This window comes from Canis lupus, chromosome 17 (genome assembly GCF_003254725.2).
Source record: "Canis lupus dingo isolate Sandy chromosome 17, ASM325472v2, whole genome shotgun sequence".
NCBI lineage: Eukaryota > Metazoa > Chordata > Mammalia > Carnivora > Canidae > Canis > Canis lupus.
The window spans coordinates 13,160,632-13,188,189 of NC_064259.1; the positions used below are offsets into that span (position 1 = coordinate 13,160,632).

At 34.9% G+C, this 27,558-nt stretch overlaps 1 protein-coding gene across 2 annotated transcripts in view; it reads right to left on the reverse strand.

Annotated features, from left to right (window-relative positions):
* The window catches only part of SMC6 (structural maintenance of chromosomes 6), a 68,509-nt gene that overhangs the window by 12,869 nt on the left and 28,082 nt on the right, over nucleotides 1–27,558 (reverse strand). For both annotated transcript variants that reach the window (XM_035700983.2, XM_035700984.2), the window contains exons 9-22: nucleotides 25,590–25,709; nucleotides 25,389–25,487; nucleotides 22,248–22,394; nucleotides 21,870–21,958; nucleotides 21,532–21,696; nucleotides 20,744–20,922; nucleotides 19,293–19,497; nucleotides 16,086–16,200; nucleotides 14,702–14,862; nucleotides 9,677–9,812; nucleotides 8,679–8,759; nucleotides 7,443–7,613; nucleotides 2,192–2,329; nucleotides 1,093–1,238 (exon numbers count right to left, since the gene is read on the reverse strand). In XM_035700983.2, coding sequence (XP_035556876.1) covers nucleotides 1,093–1,238; nucleotides 2,192–2,329; nucleotides 7,443–7,613; nucleotides 8,679–8,759; nucleotides 9,677–9,812; nucleotides 14,702–14,862; nucleotides 16,086–16,200; nucleotides 19,293–19,497; nucleotides 20,744–20,922; nucleotides 21,532–21,696; nucleotides 21,870–21,958; nucleotides 22,248–22,394; nucleotides 25,389–25,487; nucleotides 25,590–25,709 — 1,952 coding nt within the window. The remainder of the gene's footprint in view (nucleotides 1–1,092; nucleotides 1,239–2,191; nucleotides 2,330–7,442; nucleotides 7,614–8,678; nucleotides 8,760–9,676; nucleotides 9,813–14,701; nucleotides 14,863–16,085; nucleotides 16,201–19,292; nucleotides 19,498–20,743; nucleotides 20,923–21,531; nucleotides 21,697–21,869; nucleotides 21,959–22,247; nucleotides 22,395–25,388; nucleotides 25,488–25,589; nucleotides 25,710–27,558) is intronic.

Genomic DNA, 27,558 nt, shown 5'->3' on the forward strand with positions numbered 1-27,558 from the left:
TACCATGTAATTATAAAAAGCAATGAGAAAATACCTATGTACTGATATAAAAAGATCTCCACAATAGATCATTAAATTAAAGAAAGCAATCTGTAACAGTTTATTTACTGTGCTACCTCTTGTATCTGGCAAGAATGAAAAGTAACATATGCTCATATTACTTTGCATTTATATAAACAGTTAAAGTATATTTAATAAATTTAACTAGGTAAAAAGAGAAAAGTGGCAGAGATGAAACTGGAGAGGAAACAGCCACCTTTCATGGTGTGCCCCTTTATACTGAATTTAAAACATGGGAGGTAATGCCCTGTCGGGTCCTCATTTCCAAGAAAAGATGGAATAATACTGGACATGTCACAAAGGGCCCCTAAGTGGTGCAACCCAGGGCAAGACAATTAAGAAGTTGCTATCCATTTGGGACAGTGTTGAGGCCACCACGTCAGGGTCGCTGCCAGGGCAGTGTCTTCGATGGCTGTGTGCTGCTCAAGCTGTGTGTGAGACTACAGGGCTGTGCAAGCCATTCTATTCATAGCAAGGCAGCTGGGCACAGTTCTCAGGAAGCACCACATGACCCAACACCCCCAGCCTGATGTGCCCCTTGACCTCCAGTAAAGCTGGTGGAAGGAGTCTAGTCCCTAAGGACTGAAGAAAAAATGTTCACTGGAAAAAAATAAACTGGAGATTAAACTTTACATTTTTAATTTTTTTTTAACTTATTCTTTTAAGTTCAATTAATTAATATATAGTGTATTATTATTGGTGTCAAAGGTAGATGTCAGTGATTCATCAGGCTTATATAACATCCAGTGTTCATTACATCACATGCCTTCCTTCATGCCCATCACCCAGTTACCCCACCCTGCAACCCCCTCCCCACCAGTGATCCTCAGTTTGTTTCCTATGATTTAAGAGTCTCTTATGGTTTGTGGAGATTTTACTTAAAAAACAAAATAAAACATGTGAAATATTATTTATTTTAAAGAAAAACTTCTCTTACTACATTTGTGTTTCTTCCCATTGTTTTTAAGAATATAATTTTATGTCTTAATAATATATATGAAGAATGAAGCAGAAAAGCTACCAACCACTTACCTCATTATTTCCTCTCGATCACCATGACTAGCATGTTCTGCTTGTATCTTTTGTCTTAATCTATTAATTTCTTTGTCCAGAATTGACGCCGATTTTTTTACTTCTATTCTTTCTGGGCAGATTTGTCTTGCTTGTGACATTTTCTCCTAAGGTTGTAGATGTTTAATATCTTTAAAAATATAGTAATTCACTGGATTACTTGTGCCCACAAATGCACAGTAAAATCCTGAGCTTAGGATCAGAATTTTACAGGTATTTTAATACCTTGTTATTTCTTTAAGCCTTATGTTGAGAAGAGAATCTAGACTCTTTATACAAATCTTCAAGAGGAAACTGCATTACTGTGCACGACTTTAATAATTTCTAATATCTCCCTATCTTCCTAGTGAAATAGACTTCAAGTGGCAGTTATGGAAAGTGTGGCATTTTTCGTAACTGAGGTCAGACAGTTTTCTGTATTTTAGGATGGCCTCTGAACATCAAATAGTACTGAAAATACAAACAAAAAGACCCCCATATTCATAAAATATTTAAAAACTCCAACTACCTTTACACATAGTACTTATTTTATATTTGTAACATTTCATAAGAGTCATAAGCAAGTAAGACAAGCAATCAGAGTTAAAGTTATTTTCCTAAGAAAAGTTGGAATCTACCTCTTCTGGTTAGACCAAGTTTGCCTCTTCAGTGTTATCTAAAGACAGGGCTGCTGCTAACAGCTGCTAATAAGGGTGTGTGGTAGTATGCAGGAGCTGAATTCCAGCCCAGTCTATACCCATGCTACTCAGAGGAAGGGGTGCCTTTTTCTGACATAAAGCTCCATCTATTTGCCACGCTGGGCATATAAGGAGCTAAAAGTAGCTGAGAGCAAGTGTCACTTTCCAAATCCCTCAGAGACATGAGATTAGACCTGCTGTGTGAGCTAAAGCCTTCTCCATGGTGGGTGGTTTCGTTGATTCACTGAAACAACTGTCATTCCATACCAAATGGATATTCATCAGACCCCGTGTCTGTGTTTGAAAACCCGACATTAAGGAAAACACTTTAACAGCCATGACTAAGTTTGTAAACAAAACACAAAAGAAAAATGCTGGATAACCTCTAGTTCTTTTTCTTTCATATCCAGTTCTCGTTTCTTTTTATTTAAAGTATCCAAGTGTTCTTTCTGTTTTTCCTCATAATGCCGCTTTCCTCGTTTTTGGTTATCCACTTCAGAATCAGCAAGGTTTAATTCATCCTGTTTGAAAAAAGCCAAAATAATCTATAAAGAAAAGTTGTTTAAAAAAAATTACCAGCATAGGTATAAAACTGACAATAAGTGGACAGGGTTACGATGCTTCCAGAGGCAAGCGTTAGAGCTCATATCCAGGTGTATGAATGGAAGTGAGGGGTTTCAACAAATTAAGTCACATTATTATATTCAAATCCTATCATGAAGTCTCCATATATTATGTTGCTTACAACTCTACTTTGGTAAACAAGGTAGTTTTATGGAGAGCCACATCAACCTGAACAGACTTAAAAGAACTCAAGTGCTGAATATTTACAGAGGTGATCTGTTTTTTTTTTTTTTAAGAAGGTGAGTCAGGGTGAAAGAGAAAAAGGATGCAAAAAATTTATCACTGACATGTTTAGTCATCATTCTGGAAGTATAACCTCATATTTTAGCACAAAATCTAATTGTAAAGAAGCTATCCCAAGATCACCCTAAAAATAAATAGTAATGGAGTATGATAAGGTAAAGATGCATATTATAATGCACAGCAACCACTAGAAAAAGAAGAGTTATGGCTTAAAAACTAGAAGAAATTTTAAAAAGGAACACTCATAATTACTAGTCTAATCCTATTAAGAGAGGAAATAGGAACAGAACAATGAAAACACAAATAGCAGCAATTACTTTTAAAATTAAATGCTTTCTTTTTAAGACCAAGTACAAGGCAAGGATGTCTAGTCCCATTCTACTCAACACTGCACTACAGACCCAGGTCACTTCAATTAAAATGTAAAAAGGAAATAAAAAGCATAAATATCAGAAAAGAAGAGTAAAACCACATTTAAAAAAAGAGATGATTAGAGTGTCTGGGGTGGCTCAGTCAGTTGAGTGTCTGACTCTTGGTTTTAGCTCAGGTCATGATCTCAAGGTTATGGGATTGAGCCCATGGGGAGCTCTTGTGCTGAACGTGGAGCCTGCTTGGGATTCTCTCTCCCTCTCTCTCTGCCCTACCCACCCCATACATAAATAAGTAAAATCTTAAAAAAAAAAAGTTATTTATGAAGAAATTATGACAGATACTGTATGATTTTACTCAAAAGTGGGATTCAAGAAACAAATGAACAAAGGGGGAAAAAAAGAGGCAAATCAAGAAACAGACTCTGAACTGCAGAGAACAAACTGACGGTTCTCAGAAGGGAGGTGTGTGTGGGGATGGGCAAAATAGGGGTGGGGATTAAGAAGTGCACTTGTGATGAGCACAGGGTATTGTATCAAATGTTGAATCATGATATTGTACACCCCAAATGAATCTTGCACTGTATGTTAATGAACTGGAATTCAAATAAAAACTTAAAAAAATATTTACCAAAAATCTGATAGATTTAAGAACCACGAAAAGAAAGTTTAGACTAGTAGACAGTTTGTTCATTTAGTTTGATATACAGAGACTTGCACACTAATGATCAGGGCAGCTTTATTTGTAATAGCCCCCAAACTGAAAATCCGTAAGTCCATCAATAGATAAATGAATAAACAAACTGTGATATATTAAATACAATGGAATGCTACCCAGCAATAAAATGAATTACTGATTCAAGTAAAAATATGGATGAATATCATAATCAAAAAGAATAACTTTTATCCTATTCACTTTCAAAATATAGTGTAGACACTATGTTCTAAACAATGTGTTAGGTTCTGAAAAAGGTCAAATCAAAAACATTAAGAGTATATAATGTGTGATTCCACTACACATAATTCTAGAAAGTATGTAGACTATAGAAATAGCAAGCAGATTGGTAACTGGGGACAAGGGGCAGAGGTGAGAGAGAGAGATTACAAAGGGACATGGTGAAACTTTTGAGTGTGAAGAACAGGTCCCATTCTCTGTGGTTTCACAGGTTATACATGTCAAAACTTATCAAACCGTACACTTACATATATTCACTATACATCAATTATATTTCAATAAAACCGTTTTTAAAAGTCTCCTGATTTAAGGACCACCAAATTAAATTTTATTGTTTGTCGGTTTGTTTTTTTGGGCTTACCATTGATCATACATACTGTGATGATCATGGTCAGCCTCAAGAGTTACAGTCAGAAACAGAGAAAGAAACAAACACCAACCAAAACAGCATCAAGAAAGACAGAACATTTGGAAGTATCCCCAAAGGAATACTTTCATTATGTGAAGTAGCTAAAAACTGAAAACATTTACCTCATATAACACGGGATGTAGGCTATCTTCTATCCTAAGAATACAATTTATTGCATCTTGTTCACACTGCTAAAAATAACTATCCCCCATGGTTAATGTGTGATTATAAAAGAGTTCAATTAAAACTAAAAACACTGTTACATGGAAAATAGAGAAAAGCTGTTCTTTTACCTCAAACAGAATTTTTAAAATGGGTGCAACTGATGTAATAGGAGACATTACAATGAAACAGGATAGTTGAACACTGAGTTTTTGAATCATTTGTGGTAGGAACTCTCACACTAAATAGGCCCACATTTGCTTCAGGGAGCAAAGGGTAAAGTGTTTCAGGCCATTTCTGTACTGGTTAATCTTCCCTCCTAGCAACTGTGGAAAGGTATGGACTTAACTCACAAAATAGGACGAAAAGAAATGGATTTGAGGTTACTATCTCTTCCTCCATATTTATCATGACTAATCTGTCCTTGTGTACCTAAGTGTATGTCCCGGGTACCATCAAATTTAAAACCAAAAGTGAAGCAAGAGATTACTTTATTTCATTTTATTGATGAAATGAAGGCCTAAAGATATGAACAGTCAGTTAACGACACCAACCTAGGTTAGGCGAGGACTAAGAGGGATTAGGCCTAAAATTAAAGTCTGATGTAGCCCTAAACTTGTAGCATTTCTAAACTTTAAGAAGTTACAGTCTTTAAAAAATAGGTTAGGATGGTAGAAGAAACATAATCACTAAAAAAAGGTATTTTCTTGGATATTTAAGATAACCAGTTTTACTCAGCAACATTGGATAAATTGTATTTAATTGGTATTATTATTGCCTGTTGTTTCATATAAACCTATGTCAATTATGAGGTTTTTAAAAACATTATGTTGGAATTTTTAAGAGCACAGTCACCCTTGACCCGAACAAACTCTCTAAATCAGAAACTGAGAGTCCTTCCTACTCTAACAATATAGACCATTTCTCTTTGTAGGCTCAATGTCGGTCATGCTCCCTGTCCGACAAATTTAACTTGCAACTAAAACTAAAGCATTAAGTTTGCAGTGTAAATCAAAACAAACTGTTCAAAGTGAGAAAAATATTCCCCGTACCAAAATTTCAATGACTATATATCTAAAACAGAGTACTTTACCCCTCACCACCCCGACACAAAATGAACAATTGTCCTAAAAGCAGACAGATTACATCTTAAAGCTGCTAATATATCACGATGGCAGTGTCTCAGGAATTAAATTATTTTGTTAGCCTGTTGGTCCTGCTGTTATGGATGGCTAGTGGGACACGACACTAGGGAGGAAAAGCCTCTGGGCTATTGGCTGATTGCATGCAAGTTCACTGAAGGACTCACCTCCTGGCTTTCAGTTATTTGCAGCCAATGCAAAGAGCTAAGATCAAGAATCGTTACTGCCTTCTGCCCATATTTTCTGCTCTTAAACTTACTCAAACTCCCAATTCCAGGAGTTGCATTCCTAAAGGTCCCTAAAAGAACAGAACACAGCTTACACTTCGTCATTTCTTGTTTTGAATTTTAAGTTGTCTGCGATGAATAATTTAGGTACCAACATTTCCTTTTCTATGTTGTTTTAATGCATTTCATCCTTTTAAGTCACCCTGTTTCATCCCTGACCCATTTAAAATATTTTTTAATCCTATCTTTGTTGTGACTTCACTGCTCTAATTCCTGAGTTCTGAATTCTACCTATTCCTGACGATTTTAATATTTATCTTACTCTGTCTTACTTTGTTTTCTTTCAAAAACTAATTTTCTTCTATTTTAGGCTTTTTACCTTCTCATTCCCTATAGCACCTATAGCAAACGCTTTATTATTTTTCTCAATATTACCAATACATTTTCTTTCCTACAATTCTAATATTTAAATTTTATATTCTTCTTAATCAATTAACTGTTTTCTCATTTTTAAATTCTTGTCACAAATAGAAAAGAGTCAAGCTGCCCTGGGTTATAACATCAGGCAGGAATCCAGCCCCTAGACACCAGCTCCAATGACCCAGCACCGTGTTTCCAGGCAGCACGTCTCTGGCACCTTCCTTTAATATTCTCCCAACTCTGTAAGCCAGGGTTTTTAAAATTTTCAATGGACACAAGTATAATAAACATTACATGCATGATTCTTTTAAGCTATTATCATATCTAAATCCATTTTGATTCAAAAGGAGTTTTTCTGCCCCAAAAAAGGGGTACGTTGAAATTGTATCATCAACATACCCCTCTCAGACTCCTAAAATATACTACTATTCATTCTTCTCAGTCTTATAAATAAAATCTAAAGTTCTGAGAGTAATTGAACTATTCATAAAAATGATAATGACAATAAGCTACTGATAACTAAGCTAATAAACACACAGGGAGATGTACATAATTTGTTAAATAATTTTATTTTCCTAAATTTAGTTTCAAAAAAGTATTTTTTTTTAAAAAGGCCAGTTTAATTCAAGCTGGAATATTAACAGAGATGTGTCAGAAACAAGAATTCAGTAGCATTTTATGTCAAGTTGGCTTTTATATCTAATATATATAACTCTATTTTTATATAATTAATCCCTGAATTACTCAAGGAAAGCAAAGAGGGACAAAAGAATAGGTGAGCACAGAAGCAGAACAGATGGACAAGATATCTCTGCTTCTGGTTCTAAAAAAAGAAGAAAATCACACACAAAAAAACCCTATAATCTTCTAAGGGAAACAAATTTGGCAACTTATTGTCCTAAAGACATGAACAGAAGTGTTTATTTCTAATTGACCTACTGATGAAAATTTGGTTTACATCCCATTTTATGTGGTTACATTAAATTTGACCAGAAATTCTGTTAGGGAAATACCTAGCAAGTACAGTACGGATACACAACTGAAATGTCAAATACACATGTAAGAGAGTAACAATAACATATACCTTAAGTGGTTCTGCTAGGTCTGAGAGCTGATTAATTTTCTGTTTAATTGCATCATACTTGTTTTCTGCTTCTATTTTCAGATTTTTAAGATGTTCCATATTTTCTTTTTGTTGTTCCATATTTTTCTCAACCATTTTCATTTTGATTTTATTTTCTTGAGCTTCATCTTCCTGGTTACATTTACAAAGCAAATGGAGTTAATTAAAATACTTAAATTATGAACTAGAAAAACAGTACAAAATTCTGAGAGAAAAAACACTATAGGCTCCAGGCAATCTGATGAAAGACAAACACAAAGAAAACCAGTGTATTTTCATACACTTAGTGGTCAATCAGGAAGAACAAGACAATGATTCAACAAAAAGAAATTTGGGAGACAAGTTAAACTATACTGTGATTGAAAAGTCCTAATCAAACAGAAGAACTTTTATCTAGTTACTCTTTCTTTCAAAACTCAGTGTATATATGTACCTAACTAGTGCCAGGCAATATGTTAGATGCTGAGTAAACAAAAATAAACAAGACATACTTCATACCTTTAAGAAATCTAAGGAATTAAAGCGAAACAAAGTAAACAGTGGAGAATGTGATTACTAATAGAAAACAAAGACAAATTCTCATTCAGGTAAAGTTCCATCAGTACCAGGACTTTATCGGTCTTGTTCACTGTAATATCCTCCAGCACTTAATATGGTACCTGGTGCAAAGTGGATACTTAATAAATACTCATTCATTTTAACCAGACCTCAATCTATCTAATCCACTGCTTACTGTAACTCAGAGAAGCTAAGCTGAATGTCATAAATAGTTCCCTGAAAAAACAAGAGTAACAAACGTATGATAAATTAAAATGAAAACCAATTTCTTGGGGGAAAAACTCCAATAATGCAGAGAGCAACTACAATTGACTAAAAGATATTAATATTAACACTCATTAATTATGAAACATACTATGCTAGGCAGTTTGGTTTGAAAACACGTTTAGAAGCACACTGTTTAAGTTTCGACAGTAGAAGACAAAATCAATTACTATGCATGCAAGTTACATATACAAAATATTAAAGAACTTGAATGCAATAAGCCAGGTAGTTTCTACCATATTTGCAAATAAAGACAGTCATCATAAAAAGGAGCCCCAATTAAAGGATTAAAAAAAGGCTGAGGATCGTAGATTTTAACCTAAATGACAGTTTTGTCCTTTAACATTACATTTAAACTGAGGAAAAGAATCTTACCAACGTTGCAATATCTACAGACTGGTGTTCTTCTATATTCTCAAGCTCCCGAATTTCAGAAATACTTTCTGTTATTTTTACCTGGAAAAAAGTATTTCGATTTTAGTAACATAAAATAAAATAAAGGGGTGCCTGGCTAACTCAATCAGTAGAGCATGTGACTCTTGATCTCAGGGTTGTGAGTTCATGCCCCTTAAGTGTAGAGATTAGGTTCACTTTAAAAATAAATAATTAAATTAAATAAATTAAATAAATAAAGTAAACAAACAAACAAACAAACAAATAAATAAATAAAATCCCCAGAAAGGATATATTAGTCCACAAAGCCCTTACTCTGCTTTTGTTACAGAGGGTACCGTAGCTAATGAAAGAGACACTTTAGTATTAAATGAACAAAAGAAAGGGGTGTATAAAATCTTTCATAGTCACCCTTATTGCTAATCCACTCCCATGAAAAAAAGATGGAAGGACTCCATCTTAGCATTTAAAATGACAACGTTGAATTCAGTAAGAAAATCCTTTTCTGAAACACCCAGATTGAGGTTATGGTAAAATACTCTAATCTGGTGCTTCACAAGTATGACCCAAGCACCTCCTGGTGCTTCTGAGACTCTTTCAAGGGGTCATAAGGTCAAACTATTTTCATAAAAAAACTAACATATTATGAACCCTTTATACTATTTAAAAAATATAAAAATGTCATTTTTCTCACTAAATATTTTTGGTTTTGGAAAAATATACCTATTTGCCATAAAAGTGTTATTTTCGTTAACACACTAGTTTTTTTTAAGTGAACTAACAAATATTCTTGAAGTTTATTTTAACTTTCAATAATTAGGTAAAACCCACATAAGGGAAAGCTCTTTTAAGACTATAAAGAGGCTTGAGGGAAAAAGTTTGAGAACTCCTCTAAAACTAAATGAATGGTAGGACCTTAAAAATAACTTGGAAGTGGATAAGAAAAAAAAAAAAAGACATATATATATATATTTTTTTACCTTTAACTCTCTATAATGTATTTGGCGCCTTCTAAGAAATTCTTCATTGCGCTTAATATCCTTTTCAAGGGCAGACAAATGTTGCTGAAGATTTAATATCTGGGCCTTCTTATTTTCAACTTCATTCTCCAAGTCACTGGATAGAGAGAAGAGGATAAGAAACACCTTTTGTATTTCCGAAATTTACAATTACTTAGGTCTTTATAAATATAGAAGAGATTGTTTGTGATGACACACTTGTAAAATTCTATTCTGTTAAACCAGCTCTATATTCCTACTAAGTTATTAGTAACATGAAAATATAGCGATTTAAAAAGGTATCTAAACTGGAATCTTATTTTACTCATTTCATTAAGACATATTTATGATTTCTGTGTGGCAGGCATCATGCAGTGATAGGTAGAGGTGGAAGCAGAATTAAGACATGAAGGAATCAAACAAAAAGGGGGAAAATCAGGAAATAGGCTGTAATGCTAAACTATGAACAGGACAGTATATATACACAGAACCGTGGGCACATAGGAGTGAGTCTTGGAGAAGTGACAACTGAACCGTATTTTCTAAAGATTTCCTCGGCTGGACCAACTATGGGACATGGAAAGACACATGCCGAAGCACAGAGAAGTGAAAAAAAGAAAGCTGACAGCTCAACAGGTACTGTCATTGGATAAATGCTCCAAATGTGCGGGAGTGAAAGGGATGGAGAAGAGGACAATGAGAAGAGATGGAAGAAAAAGGAGATGCCAAAGCCATACAGGGTCTCTATGACAGCAGTCACTGTCTTGAGAAGTCACCTCTTCCCACTTCCTGGACCCAAGCACCTGTCTCCTAGAGTTGTGTGCCTGGTGGGAGAGAACTACCTTGCAGTTAAAAGTTTGTCTCTGACTGACATTGTCTGCCGTATTTCAGTAAGATATATATTTTTCCACATTTTAACATCTCTGAAATCATATTCCAGTTCATGGTTCAATTAGCAGCATTTTTTCTTTTTAATAACAGAGCGGCTTAAATTTGATGAAATACTCTGTGCTACTTTGCCAGAATCCTCAAAATCAGAAAAAGACTCAATAAATGTTAGCTGAATAAATGATAAACATGAGGAAAGTAGGAAAATAACTGGTATTTCTGTTAAAAATGGAGCCAGATACAAAAACTTAAGATAGCCCAAGATTTAATAAGAAATATTTATCATACAAATATATACCTTTATTAACAAACAATAATTCCACTAAAAATAAAATATTTACCAAGTAAACAAACTTTGAAACCCAGAGCCTAAATCAAAAATAAGAAAATAAGCACAGACAATATTCTGTTATACAATTTCCTGAATACTTAAAATAAACTTAAGCAATCAACATAATTTATATAAACAAAACTGCTAAATTGTACAACTTCCTTTTTGCATCACAGGATGAATTCTGTGACACACTTTCATATAGTGGTCCTCAGTTTTTAATGAATTTTTACATGGAGCAAGAACCTTTGCCACCTAATCAAATAGGTGCAGTAGCTGAGCTGAGTGTTGTGTGCATCGCTTGCAGGGGATGAACAGAGGCCCCTGAGCTGCCTATCTACACACACCTCAGTATCCAACCTTGACTCTGCTGTGTTTGTCTCCAAAGCACGTGACCCAGTTAGTATTTATATATAGTCTCTCTCCCTCTTCTTAACCTAAGCTCCAGGATTAGAAATTTTTTGTACTTTATTTTGTGCTGTGCCTTGTGCCCAGATCAGGGCCTGGCCATTAAGTACTCATTCAGTACTTGTTTTAAAGAATAAATTTGAAAAACTCACTTTGGAAAATTACATTAAAAATGTTAGAGTACTTTGGCAATTCAAAAATCCACAGGTAAACTTTTTTTTATGATCTCGTATGTAAGCAGTAACTACACCGGAATTATTCTGAGAGCCACCTTATACATTTGTCTTGCAGCTTATGTATACTTTCATCATGGGAAACCACACTGGGATAATCAAACCAAATCAGTACTTGTACTTAAGACCTAAAACCCTCTGCCTATTAAAAAGTCACTGTTCGTTATGAAATTATGAAATACACTATAATCTTTTCGCTTAAATTCTAGAGCTGTTTTTCATCATTAGAAATCTGTCAGTGCTGAGTTAAAGAGGGCACCCTTCATATACTTGGTAGTATGGGGGGAAATCGGGGAATCTTTCTAGTCATTTAGCCATCACTGTTAAATGGTCAACTTATACAAAAATAAAATAATGTTAAATTATGTATTTTTAATAACTATTAAAGCTCATTATACATATTACAAATATTAGTAATTGCTTAATATTATTATTTAAAATCAAACCGTAAATTATATATTAACTTATCAATTATAGTCATTTGGAAGCAACTATTAAGTAATTTAAAAATTTATGTATCCTCTTACTTAGCATTTCCCTTATTAAGAATTTAAGCTATGCACACACTTTCAAAAATATGCCAAGATCCACGTGTGTTCTCCCTGCAGCATGATATAAGAGGAAATGGCAAACACTCCTATGTCATCAACAGCGAACTGGCTAAGCAGCGTACTGGTACAGCCATACTGAGAGGTAGTTCTAAATGTCCTGATATGGTATGACTGCCAAGATATAACACTGACAGAAAAAAAGCAAGATGTAGAAACCATATACATACTTATACATAGCACAGTATGGATGAACTTTACACCTAAATGGAAGAAACCAGGCACAAAATGTTGCATTGTATATTTTCATTTATATGAAATATCCAGAATAGTCTAATCCATAAGCAGATTAATGGTTTCCAGGAGTTGGGAATTGTGAAAGTAAAGATTAATGGGTATAGGTGTTCTTTTTAATGTGATAAAAAATGTTCAGGAATTAGCCAACCTTGATGGCTGCACAAGCCTGTGAATGTAATAAAAATCTCTAAATTGTATGCTTTAAAATAGAGTAAATTTTTATAGTATGTGAATTATATCTCAATTTAAAAAGTCACTATAAATGGTACAAAGATATAAACTGTTCTGGAAACATATATAAGAAACTGCTAAACTATTTACTTCTGAAAGAGAGGTAAGAACAGTTTCACTCTGTATACTTTTCTACACTGAACTTTCTCACCATATGCATTATATATTCCCTTTATTAATTGCTTTTTAAAAAGTCAACAAGGACAATGGAGAAATACAATTATAAACTACTTTTGTTTCCCAATTTATACTCTTCTATATTTAAAAAATACTAGTGAATTTTTCTAAACTTCCCAATATCAAGCAACTATCACATTGGTTCAGGTCAAAACAGATGACACAAAAGTCATCTAAATATCATTAGAACTTAGTATATGCTCTTTTTTAAAAATTTTTTTTGAAGAAAATCCAGGAATTTTATTTCCTCCACTGCCTTCATCTCCTTCCAACATTCTTTCAGACTTGACTTTTTTAGCTATTAGCCTTTCTCTCTTTTGAGGTGTTTACATACAATATTACATTAGTCTCAGGTGTACAACACAGTGATTCAAAATGTATATACATTATGAAGCGACCACCAAAATAAATCTAGCAGCTGTCACCAAAGTTGTTAAAATATTATTTATTGTTAATGATATTCCCTATGCTGTACATTACACTTCTATGACTTACTTTTTTTCCAACTGGAAGTCTATACCTTTTAATCTCCTTCCCCCTTTTCAGCCATCTCCTCATCCCTCTCCCCTCTGGAGAGAGACTGTTTAACCACCAGATTGTTCTCCATATTTATGTGTTGGTTTCTGTTTGTTTTGTTCTTAGATTGCACATATAAATGAAATCATACACTATGTCTTTCTCTGACTTACTCAAATTAACATAATACCCAGAACTTGGTATACTTACAATCAATAAAGTTTATCAATGTGGGAAACCTTTAAAAAAAAACCACTGTTCGTCTGGCTCTTAAAACAAAAGATATGTCCCCTACGCATTAATACAAATACTATTAGCCAAAAAATGAAGCTAAGTATCAACTTGAAACCTTTAGCACTAAAATGTTAGAATCAGAGATTACAATTTGCTGCTGAGGTATACTTACAATCTTTTCCAAAAGTGCCTTACTTCTTTTTTTTTTTTTTTTAAAGACTTAGGACACAAATACCCTATCAAAGAGACTCAGTGACAAATGTGGGGTTGGTTAGTGCCAGGCCACCAAGTTGCTGGTCATCCAATTTTTTTCTGTTGCTAAGTAAGAAGTTTTACCAAACTTTCTGACTGATATCCATTATGGCTATTTTTCTTTATGCTGCTTGTCATAGTCACACAAAAATGACTAAAATTATTCGAAAGCAAGAGATTTCAACAAAACTCTCATTTCCCCTACACCTGCAAGTCATTTAGACTTTCACTTTTATTCACTTTTCTTAGGTGTTTATTTTAGATAAGTTCTAAGTCCTTCTACTGAAAGCCTTGCAGGTCACTAATTTAGTTCCAACCTATCAATCTGTTAACTGAATTAGTTTTGTTAGAAAATCATGTTTTTTTTGGTACCAAAAATATTTTCTGCCATGTTTATGAATTTCATTAAATACACTGACTAGTTTTTGTTCAACTTCTCACTTTGTCTCCTCTGGCAGCTCTATTTTTCTAGATATGTGTTCTAATTGTGCCAAATGGCCTTCTTAGAACAGTGCAACTCAAAATACAGTCAGAGACACAATACAGAACTTGAGCCAGAATGTAAACCAACACACCTAAACTCTCACTGAGCAGAGTCAGAGCTAAATGACAGGACAGTGGTATAGCTGATGTATATTCTGAATTCAGCTCCTATCTCCTTGCAAATCAGCTGGTCAAGGGAACACACTTCGTGCTCTTAGCAAATACGATCGTCAAAGTAATGATGGAAAACAACCATCAACCCAGAATTCTACATCTAACTAAATGATCTTTTAAGCCTGAACAGATCACTCACAATCCTTCACTGAAATAACTAATGGAGTAATATGATGGGAACCAAACCCTACAAAAAGCAGTAGGAATGCCAAAATAACGCTATACTGACACTAACCTTATCTCAGAATCCACATCTTTGCTTAGGAATTTAGGTCTTGTATTTTCAGATGAATAGTAACGTCCTGCAAAGACTTGGTCACCATCAGCAGTAAAAGCTTCTCTACAATTCTTGGGTGGCTTTTGAGATTGCATTACTGCACGAGCTACAGAATTATTCTGAAAAATAAGGGGAAAAAATATTTTTGAAGTTATGCCATAGCATTTCTGATACACAATTTCAGAATGTTACCTATCATTATTTTAAGATTCAAGTATTTCTTATTTAAACATTTATTTAAACATAAGTAAAATAATTCCAGAAAGTTAAATAAGAGTTTGAAAATCAACTCTCAAGATGCAAAGAATTAAAACTACTGACAGTCTTTAGGACAGAGTAAGCAATGCTTTATGAGAAATTGATTTAAGTTCTAATATTACTATCCATTAAAATTAAAAATTTTAGTACATTTTTAGTACATTAATTAGTACATTAAGTACATTTCCACATGAAAATATTTACTTTAGGCCAGAGTTCATACAAATCTTACTTTTTCTAAATAACTTTTACAGCCTGAAAAAAAAAGATGTCAGTGAACAGCAAATTGCAATAAAAGATTAATATGCTGAATTATGTGAGGAAAGCCTGGAAATAAGCCCTAGAAGTTAAAAGGGCATCAGGCTTAATGGAGGCCTATCTATCCTCTGGGGACAGGCAAGAGATCTTCATTATTTTCTTTCAAGTATCCTTCTAACATGTAAGTGAGCAAAGCCCACAAATAATTACAATATGACCTTGCAACAACTGTATATACATTTAAATTACTGATACGATTACTTCTCCCTTACCATTAATGAGAAAAACAAACTCTACATTTGTTTTGATTAGATATGTTTTGAATTTCCTGTTCTTTCTCAGTAAATTTATGCCAATGAAGATCTAATCCAAGAATACACAGATGAAGAGTAAATACTGATCTTTTTACTATACTTTCAAAGTTTTGATAAAAGAACTCATAAAATATTGAGTATTTGTTTAAAAACAAAATAATACACATATAAAAGGGTAAATAAAAAATGAATTTGGTAGCCAATCCATAAACAAAAAGAATAAACAACATAGAATAAGAATAAACAACAAAAAAATTATAGCATCATTCACCAAAATAGTATGTATTTGTGAAACATTTACTGAGGAATAGCCAGAAGTATAAAGATCCCCTAGGCAGAAAATGCATAAACCAACCAGCTCTGTATTATTCTATGGTTTCCTATGAGGTAAAAGTACAGTAGTAAAACATATTAATACCTCTATAATACAGAATGGGAATAGGAATTTATATAACCAATCCAGTTCTGAAAATTTAAAAGTAATATAAAATTCAGCAAGCATCCTATCTTACTTTGATCAGAAGCACTGTCTCTATGCTTCTCATGTCAATCAGGCTGTTTGCAACTACTGCATTATCTATTTCTAAAGCTGTCAGGACTGTTGGAAACTCTGGATGATAAGCAGCTCTAGGAGACAAAAATATATAAGTATTAATTTATCAAACTTTAATTTTATACATATATCTTTTTAATATGTGACTGGATAAGACAATGGAAAATATAACATTTGAAAACATCTGTTAATAGGTTTAAAGAACAAACATTTATATTAAGTGCTAGGTACTCTAAGAATATTATGAATAATATTAGCCCATTTGATCCTCATAATAACCATGGGATTGATAATATTATTCTCTAATTTAAAGGAGTTTGTTCTTAAGATGGAGGAGGCAAAACACTGACCTAGGATGTTTCAAAAGGAGAGAAGTCAACGTAGTAGGAAAGTTTAAGGTTCAGGAGAGAGTTGAAATAATTAAAAATAACAGTTCAACAAATCAGTTGGCAAGAAAGCATACAATTCAGAGACTACATAGAATAACAACTTTAGAGAAAAAGAGCATCTCTTCTGCTGAGCAGGATAGGATGTGCACAGCACACAGACACAGTTATGGGTAGCCAGCACACTGAGCAGTTCAGCAGCCTGTACTTCAAGGGGAATAAAGCCATCTTTATAGGAAAGGAAACACTTCCTAGTATTTCCTGGGGAGCTATACACTTTTCCAGGCTCCTCTTTTGAGTTTGTCTAACTAATGTGAGCTTAATGTGTCTAACTAATGTGAGCCTGATTCATTTTAATATTCCAATGGTGTTTTATTCTTCCTTTCTACATTAAAGTAACATGCCCAAACATGCGTTTGAACTGCAATATGTACTGATAAAGTTCTTCACAAAAAAGTCACTCCTCCAAAATGTCTGTAGACAGCTGAAGTTGAGAGAGTATTAAATGTACCCAACTTGTCAATATTCTGTCAACACCTAAAAGTAACATCCAACTTCTTCTACTAGAACTCCACCAACTTGAACTGCCTAATACCAAACTGCTCTGAAAGGCAAACATGGAGTTTGTCATGCCCTGGAGCTGCTCCATTAACCTTGAACTTCCCACGATTTACAGCTAGAGCCTTCCCAGCTGACCATGCCTTATTAAAACTGCTAACTGCATCCAGCAGATCTATGGAGGCTTGCAGGCCTCACTTTCTTCGCCTCCAGCCTAGGCCTCATGGTCAATCAATGAACTACTTTCCAAGTAGCACTTTTTTCAGTTGATTCCCTCTTCTTCTATAATATCTACCCATTCTAAAAAATTCTAATGTAGTATTAACCCAACAGTATACATTCTCTACCTATTAAAAAGCCAAAAATCCTGTGGTCACCACGAGTGTTTGAATCCTGAGTGGATGTTGGTTCAGTTTCCTCTCTCACTCTCCCAAACCTACCTAACTCCTGAGGCCCTCTTTCACAGCACACCGATTCACCTATTTCAAAGAAGTGACATCATGCTGCACAAATGGAGCTCACTCTGCACCCCATCACAGGAGGTGATACATTGCTGGGAGACTGCAAATACAATCACTGGGAAACACAGTGTGCCAGTAGGGCAGTGCCAGGCATTCCTATTCATGGGAGTCCACACACAAATCATGGAGCAGTCCCAACAGCTGTTCAGGACCCTGTTCCTGGTTCCCAAAGGACAGTGCTGGTATAGGAGGATATTCCTCACAGAAGTCAATCTCTCATAGCAATATCCCAGGGATAGTTTCCAAGGCCCCTGTAGGGAAACGCCCAATTGCAAGTCACCATATTGGCATTCTACCAAGCACTCAAGTTCTCTCACTCTAGATGCAACTAACCTGACAGGGGTCATTTTTTACCATAACCAATGTTGTCTGGTAGCACAACTGAAATTTCACTTTTGTCAGGATTTAGAAATCAGGAATCAAAGTTAGAAACTAATGTAAGGCCAAATTTTCATGCACACTGGGAAAACCGTTTACCTCTAACTCCCAAATACTTATTTCTAACCTAAAAGCTCAAAGTTGACAATTCTACAATAGGACTTATCCAATATTGACAAATCCACTTTTACTGCACTTTTTCTAAACCAATTACTAGCACAACAGCTCAGTAGTCACTTCAGCCAAAGACCTAATGGTTACCCTCAATTCTTTCATTCTCTTACATTTAAGTAAAAAGTTTTATTGATTTCTTCCTAAATAATGGTTTTATTATTTTTTTAAAGATTTAAGTATTTATTGGAGAGAGAAAAAGCACATACTTATGCACAAAACAATGAGAGGGGCAGAAAGGGAGAGAGAGAATCCTAAGCAGAATTCCTGCTAAGAGTGGAACTCAACACAGGGCTTGATCTCACAACCCTGAGATCGTAACTTGAGCTGAAACCAAGAGTCAGATGCACAACCAGCTGAGCCACCCAGGCACTCCCTAAATACTGCTTTTAATCTGCCCTTGCTATCTATAACGCAAACAGTATTTTTCGCGGAATAATTTATGTCATGGCTCTATGCATTTTGCACATAGAATTCTATTTGCTTAAAAGGCAGTTAACCCGTCACTTGACAAATTCATCAGGTCTGAAGAATGATCACTTTTCCTCTTTTCTCTAATTTCTTCGCTAACCTACCAACATATAATTACTCTCTCATCTGAGCTACATATGCATTCTGTGATCCAATTTTACCAAAGCTGACAAAGAATGAAAGAGAAAATACGTATTATATTTGGAAGTAAAGTGACTAGCCAGTCAGCAGTTAGCAAAGAGGCTGGTTTAAGTACGGTGCCCTTGAGAAAATTTTTTAGGGTCATCAAAGAAAATGACCACAGCTCTTTATGGAATCTGCAAAGCACCGTAAGAGTTGAACTGTAAGTACTCAGTGCCAAAGCTCTTCTTTAGTATCCCTACCCCCACATTCCCCTTAATTTGCTGTGGTCTGTATCACTTTCTATAATTCTATGCCCCACCACATCTCTTCCACTGTACTGGCTCCCACCACAGACCTCATGTAAGGAGCTCAAGGGCAGGGAACATGTCTTAATTAGCTATGTATCTCCAGTACCTAGACTGAAGTTAAAGAAGTGGCTTGATGAAATTTCATAAATCAGTACTATAGATTTAGTTAACATAAAAATGTCTTAATTCTTTCTTATCTTGGACATGATTAAGCAAAACCAGAAATGGCATTTAGCTACTGATGCCTCACCTGTGTCTTACGTCATACATCTCATTCCGAAACTCAGAAACTATTATCTGTGGCCGTGAGGTCCCTCGTGAATAAAACCTTTCCATCAGTGCCTGGAGAACTCTTTCATCGGCATGGTTATGGCAACAATAGGCCTGCAGAAGTCCTTTCAAGCAAGATTCAATAGCCAAAGCAAGTTCAGGGTCGCGAAGATGAATGCAAGCTCCTAAAAGTGAGAGAAAATTGTGAAAAGGCCCATAAATATTTTGAAATATTAATGTAAATATCTTTTTATAATAGTTTATAAATGACGTCCAAAGTATTTTCATATAAAGAAGCTTACATGACATTACAGATCTTATGTTAACTAAATGTGAGATCCCCATATATCCATTGGATACACTGGGGAGAAAACCCATCAAATCCTGTGAAAAGAACTGCCTCACTCACTCCAGTGTAAATGAACAGATGTTTTTCTATGGAAGTGTATATTATTCCAGGCTCTGAATGGCATTTTGAAAAGGAAACCAAACTCTTTATAGATTCTTTATTATTTTCTGTAAAACTGATTAATACTGAAATTTTAGAAACAGAGAGAAAATGCCTCATCTGTTGATCCCGGTATAGAGGTCCGTAGCATTTACATGAAGAGACCTTACTGTAACACTTAACACCGTGTATAATGCTGTACTTACACAGTAATACCTTGCTTTAGCAACAATACATATTTCTATTAACAGCATCATTTTCACTTAATGATATTACAGAATTAGAGATAACTTCTCAGGAGAATTCAACAAATATTTTTTTAATCATATATATATATATATATATATATATGAATAATTCAATAAACCCAGGTTTTCCACTTGAAAAGGACTTTTTTTTTTAAGGTTTTATTTATTTATTCATGAGAGTAGAGACATAGAGAGGCAGAGACATAAGCTTCCTTCAGGGAGACCGATGTGGGACTTGATCCCGGGATCACGCCCTGAGCCTAAGGCAGACACTCAACCACTGAGTCACCCAGGTGTCCCTGAAAAGGACTTAAAAACAATGTTGTCCTACCTTAATAGAAACTAAGAAAAGATATTTTATAAAGGTGACACAAAACGCAGGTGGTGAGGGTTCTTCTGACTGTACTACTATGTCACTGGATTTTCCAACTAATCAATTATTTCCAACTAATTAATATTCAAATTAGCTCATTTATTTATTCATTTACTTAGGGGAAAAAATCAGATTATTCAACCCTATAGATACCTTTTTTCCCCTAAGTTCTCTTGCTTTCGGTTACTTTATGCTTTAAAAATAAAGGGAAATTATAAAGTGATTTTTATCATTATTTCTTAAAATATAATTAAAATCCACATATAATTATGCACCTCTTACATAGATTCAGAAGATCTTTTCCTGAAAATAAAATCTTATTTTTAAAGTTTCCTATATCCTAAGCAAATGGTGACAAATACCTAAAGGACCCACAGGTTTACAGGTAAAATGCCCACGCCTGTAGGCATCATCTATTGCTTCAAGAAGGGCTGGAACATGAGGGCCAAATCTTTTTAGTCGATCAGTTTTACTATCTTTCAATTCTTTCAGTTGCCTCTGATTATAGCTCAGTGTATGCTTCACATCTAATTCTTCCCTCCTAAAAAAAGCAGAAAAACAGAAGAGATATGTGATACTGTTATACAGAAATATCCAGCCTTTCCCTCTAACACCTGCATGCCAGTGAATGACTCGGCTAACTAAAGACGAAATTGAAAATGACTGTGTTACTAGAGAAAGTCTCAAGTCCTCAAAACTTAGCATGAAAATAATGATGCCACAGGGATGAGGACTAGAAATCTCAGAAATTGTCCAGCTCTACAAGTGTTAGAAAACTCTGAGAAAGGTAATTTTAAATATTTTCTCAATACAAGAAACAGCAACCACAACAAAACATATTGTCTCTCTTCATATAAAGACCAAACCACATTATTTTCAAATCATTGAAAATGACTGTGTTACTAGAGAAAGTCTCAAGTCCTCAAAACTTAGCATGAAAATAATGATGCCACAGGGATGAGGACTAGAAATCTCAGAAATTGTCCAGCTCTACAAGTGTTAGAAAACTCTGAGAAAGGTAATTTTAAATATTTTCTCAATACAAGAAACAGCAACCACAACAAAACATATTGTCTCTCTTCATATAAAGACCAAACCACATTATTTTCAAATCATTGAAAAAAATCATTCTAAGGTCGTTGAAACTTACTTAATTCTGATCCGTTCTTCTTTGTCCTTTTCTATGGCTTGCTGAAACTGCTCAATCTCTTGATTGATTGAGCTTTCTTGATCCTGCAAGGCCTTTACTCTCTCTTTTAACCAAGATATTTTTTTTTGCCTTTCCAATCGTTCAGGTTCCAAAGATTGATCGGTACTAATAGTAAATAACCCAAAGTAGAAAATGTTACATGGAAAATTGAACATTTAAAAAATACAAAGCAATGTGATAAAATTCCTTTAGAAACAATATGGAAAATACTCCATATTTCACTGAGTTCACTGTATTAAAATGAGGTAATCATGAACTTGGCCAAGTAACCATCTTACCTTTTCTTTAGTTCTTCAATTCTTTTGCAAAGCTGCTCATCATCTTTCATTAATGCTTTATACTCATTTAGAGAACGATTATATAAAACCTAACAAAAAAATCAGACACACTTTGGTAAGATAAAATATATATATACACCCCATTCAAATCCACTTTTGCCAAATCTTCAAATCAGAAGATTTTGCTAAATATATGCAAAAGTATTTTTTTTAAATAAAGTACTTAAACAGCCATATGAAACCATTACATTTTTTGAAGTCTGAAAGTAGCACAGATTTCTAACGAATCACAAAACCTCTACTTTTAAAAGTAAATGGACAGTATTTTATATTTGATCTGAAGTATTTAATATTCCAGGTTGGAAAAATTTCTCTCACCTCAGCTTCATTATAGACCCTTTTCTTAGCAGTAACGTCTGTCTTCAATGCCATACATTCTGGTGCTCGTGCATTTGTCTCTTGACTTATCTTTTCCAGTTTATCTTGAATATCTTTGTATTTTTTTTCTGCTTCATTAAGTCTAACCTTTAAGAAAATAACATTGTTAAGAGTGGATTTTACTTTTCTTCAATAAACAGGAAAAAAAATTTAAATTATAATATAGCAAATAGCAAACTTAGTTTCACTCAGACTAAATAATCTCAAAACATTAGGGAGGCAAACATAATTATATAAAATACTAAAATATAATTTTTAATTCCACATTTAGTTATCCAACAAACATGCTATCTTCTGAGGATATAAAGATAGAGTAACAATGGTCTGCAAGTAACACAATTAAAGGGAGACAGACACAATTTAACAGCAGAACAGATTGCTTAAATTGATTATACGGTTTGGTTACAATAATGCTTAAGCTTGCTATGTCTATTTATAATCATGGAAGCACAGAGAAAGAACCCCAGAGGTCTGCCAGAACAAGTGAATGCCTTCAAAGCAGCAGCAGCATTTGAACAGAGACTAGAAAGATTAATCCAAATGTACCAAGAGAAAAGCTGGGGAAAGGTGTTAGAGGCAGATGGGAAATCATGTAGAAAGTCAATAATAACACTACTTTTGAAAATGAAAATACTTGGAGCTTAAACTGAGAGTGTAGTGGTGGGAGCTGAGCCGGAAGTGTGGAAGAGCCAGAACTCCCTGAAAATCAGCTTACAACTTAACCCTCCAGATTACAGAGAGAAAAGACATGACCAAATCTGTACATCAAATCACTTTGGAAGCACATACAGGGTGGAGGGGAAATTAAAGGAAACAATTGGAGTGTAAAGAGTTAACATTCTGGAGCGAAATGAATTTGAAACCAAAATGGGGCACTGACAATAGGAATGGATTAGGAGACTAATATGAGAGCTATCAGGATCAGGGATCAGCAAACGTTTTCCAGAAAGAGCTAGAGAGTGTAGTAGACACTATTTCTTCACATTCCTTCTACTTAATAGTCATTCTATAATCTATCACCATGCAAAATACATGAATGGTTAAAATCTATCACCATGTCAAAATACATGACATGGTAGGAAGGATACAAATAAAAAATAAGATAGTTCTTACCCTCCAGAAATTTACCATTTACTATATAGAGTGCCCAAATGCTTAAGAGGGGCAAAGGCCTGCAGAACTAAAGAATCACCCCGCCTCAAAATTCTCCTTTTCCCATTTGAAAAAAAGTGAACATTACTCAAAATGGATTCCATTTTTATTATTTTTTTAATTTAATAAACAATATTTTATTTTGAAGTAATCTCTACACCAAACATGGGACTCAAATTTATAACCCCAAGATCAAGAGTCATATTCTCTATTAGCTGAGCCAGCCAGGGGCCCCTGGATTCCATTTTTAGGTTGGAGTTCAAGTAGAAAAGTAACTTGCGTCTTCCTCTATGACAAGCTAAGAAATGAGAATGGGGAAAAAAATTCCAGAATATTCTCACAGAAATGAAAATCTGAAGTGAGAAAAGGTGGGTGGGGTTGAACTTCCATTTACCACCTGAAGAGGTAGTAAGAAATTTGGCCTATTTCTGTTATTTTTACATATTTATCTCCTACTTTTAATAGATTAATAACATAAAACTTTTTTTTTAAAGGTTTTATTTATTTATTCATGAGACACACAGAGAGAGAGAGGCAGAGACATAGGCAGAGGGAAGAAGCAGACTCCCTGCAGGGAGCCTGATGTGGACTCGATCCCAGGACCCCGGGATCACGCCCTGAGCCGAAGGCAGATGCTCATCCGCTGAGCCACCTAGGCATCCCAATATAACATAACACTTAAAGGGGAAAAAAAATATCCGCTTAATTTGAAAAAGAAAGGTGGGGAAGATTACATTCTATACTATAAATTAAGCCTGGGGCCCCAAAGCACTTGAATAGAACAGAATACTAAGAGGTATATTAGCCACACTGAATAGCTGGGGCTCCTATAAAAATGAAAAAGCTAAGAGTTTAGCTCTGTCATACCTCTGGCATGACAAAATGCAAGGACTTATGCATTGTGGGCTATATACCCTTGTGAAATACTGGAAAAAAAAACACTCAAGTTCAAATTTTAAATTGGTGAATTATATGGTGTATGAATTCTATTTCAATAAAGCCGTTAAAAAAAGAATGAAAAGGTGAGTATAAACAGTGGATCTGCAATATGATAAAAAGGTCAATGTGGACACACCACTAACAGAAAATTACTGCTTTTATTTACCATTCAGCCAACTTCTACCTTTAGGCCCCAGTGGAAGACTCTTGAATCTTATATAAATAAATAACAGTTTCCACCTAGGCTCTTGGATTGAAATTAACCTTAACAGACCTAACAACTTGTTCCATTTGTGTTCCACCTACACAAAATCTTCTGATGGTTCTGGGCCCTAAAACTTCCCCAGTTCCCTGGAAATTCTAGGCATTGTGCTCAGTTTTGAAGTGTCATACTTCATGGTACTCAGCTGACTATTATCATAGCACCTCAAGACTTTTTATCTTGAACATAAGAGTAGAAGCTTCATGTTGTAGCATCTTTAGTTGGTAAGGAAGTACCACTGTCCACATGCATGAGTTTAAAGTGTTATATCACTGGGCTCAACTGGCTGATCACATACAAACACAACACACTTTAAAAGAGAGTTGCCAGGGAGCCTGGGTGGCTCAGTCGGTTGAATGTCTGATTCTTGATTTTGGCTCAGTTCACAATCTTGGGGTCGAGAGATCAAGCCCTGCTTTGGACTCAATGCTGAATGAGGAGTCTGCTTAAGATGTTCACTCCCGCTCTCTCTTTGCCCCTCCCCCTGCCTGTTATGCTCTCTGTAATCCCCCACCCCTCCTGGATAAATAAAATCTTTAAAAAAAATAATAAAATCAAAAAGAATTGCCACGATAGTACTTGAAGAAAAATTTAGGTCAGTTCATTTGAGTAATAAATTCAAACACAAATATATAAGTTGAAACTGCTACTTTTGTAGGTCTTTTAAAATAGTCTAATATCAGTAATCGCATGATTTAACTTACTAAATCTGTATTTTAAAAAATTACCTGCTGTTCTTCCATCTTCCTGTCAAGTCTAGCAGCACGATCTTCCCCAATTTTGATATTATCTCTAATAGCATTCAACTGTTTTTCAATTTCATTGACCTACAAAGAAATTATACAGTAAATCATGTGTAAGAGTAACTGTAACCAAATATTTTCTACATATTAAAAGCATAAATGAATAGGTCATAAAGTAAAAATTACCACTGCCCAGGCCATTTCATGTTTCAAGTATTCTAAATTAGTTTTCATTGTACTTAAACCAGCAATACTTTGAAAACGTTCTTCTTTCTCCAAACACTGGCGTTTCAGTTCAGTAAGTCGCTTAGAAAAAGAAAAAAGGATATATTTCTTATTAACATTGAAAAGACAGACATTTTACAAATGTATTTCTTTTGAATGCACTATCTTAACAGGTAGTTATAAAGATATGCAAGGAAATGACTTAAGGTGAAAATAAAAATATTTGGTTCTTTGGTATACTTTTACTAAGTGAATTATTTTCTTAATTTCTGTATTATAAGGATGGCCAGAAACTCTTCAAATGAAGATCAAAGGTTTGATCTTAAAAGATCTTAAAACCTTAAACTTTAAAAGATCTCACAAGTATAGACAAATCATAAAACTTAGTTTCCCATTTCTCTTGACTCCATATCTAATAGACTAGTTATGTTCTTTTGGGCAAAGTATACCCAGTACTCATTCCAAAGATAATGGAAGACACAGAAGAAATTTATTTCTAAAAGCCCAATAAGATCGAATCCCATGTCGGGCTCCCAGTGCATGGAGCCTGCTTCTCCCTCTGCCTATGTCTCTGCCTCTCTCTCTCACTGTGTGCCTATCATAAATAAAATAAATAAATAAATAAATAAATAAATAAATAAATGCCCAATAAGTTTTTAATTTAATTTTAAAAAATTAAAAAAAAAATATATATATATATAAAAGTAGGTTCCACACCCAGTGTGGAGCCCAACACAAGGTCCAAACTCACAACCCTGAGACCAAGACTGAACCGAGATTAAGACCCAACTGACTGAGTCAGGTAACCTAAGTTAGAATTTTAAAAATCTAAGTTCTCCCTTAATAATAAATCAGGAGTGTCTGGGTGGCTCAGTCGCTTAAGCTTCTACTTCTCGATTTTGGCTGAGATCAAGAGATCAAGCATTGGCCTCCCTTCCCCCCTACCACATCAAGCTCAGTGATGGGTGTGGAGCCTGCTTGAGATTCTCTCACTTCCTCTGCTCCTCCCTCACTTGCTTGCTGGCACAGGCAGACTCTCTCTCAAAAAATTAAAATAATAATAAAATCATTCAACAAGTAACAAATATAATGACATCAGAATAGCTTCTAAAGTGCCTCTACATTTTAGATTCTGTACACCTGGGTAGATGGCCTCTCCCCCTCACTCGTGCTTACCATCTTCAAGGAGGCCTCATACTGTAGATCTAATGCATCCCTACCAGTCACTTTCCCATTCTCCAGGATTATTTCAATCCATTATCATTCTCTTCAAGCCTCATACATCCCCACCACCCTAATCCCTCACTCATTCTCCTTCCCTCCTCCTTCAGGGAATTTAGTGGCCAGCAGAGGACACTGTCTCCAACTTCCAATGACCTCACTTACAAATCTGAAACAGGAGGAGGTAGCTTCCTGACACTAAAGTCAGGAAGTCTAGCCCCCATCCCCTACCCACAGATTTTGGATCTGACCACCAGGTTCTGCCTTCTCAGGAAGTCTGAATTAATTCATTTTTCATCCCTATCTTTTCATCTTTGTTTCCACTTGGCCCTCTCCACTGACTCCCTTCCATTATCACGTTTAAATCTTCACTTCTCTTTCCCGTTCACAAATAAAACCGCCACTACCCAACCTTGGGTACCTCCTCCTCCTCTTTCCCTCTAAGTTTCCTTAAAGTTATCTCTCTCTCTCTTTTCCATTTCCTCACATTTTCAGCTCCACAAATCTGATTTCCGTTTTCACTACTCCTGAAACTTGTCTTGCCACAGGCCTCTATGCAGATTATGTCAGTAAATACAGGGACTATTTGTCAAACCCTCTGGCGCCTGCCACTCAGAATATCACAGAATTGTGACTACTGCCTTCTCACATTCTCTTCTCTTGGCCTCTATGGTTTCTGTGAACATTTTTCATGGTTCAGGCCTGGACT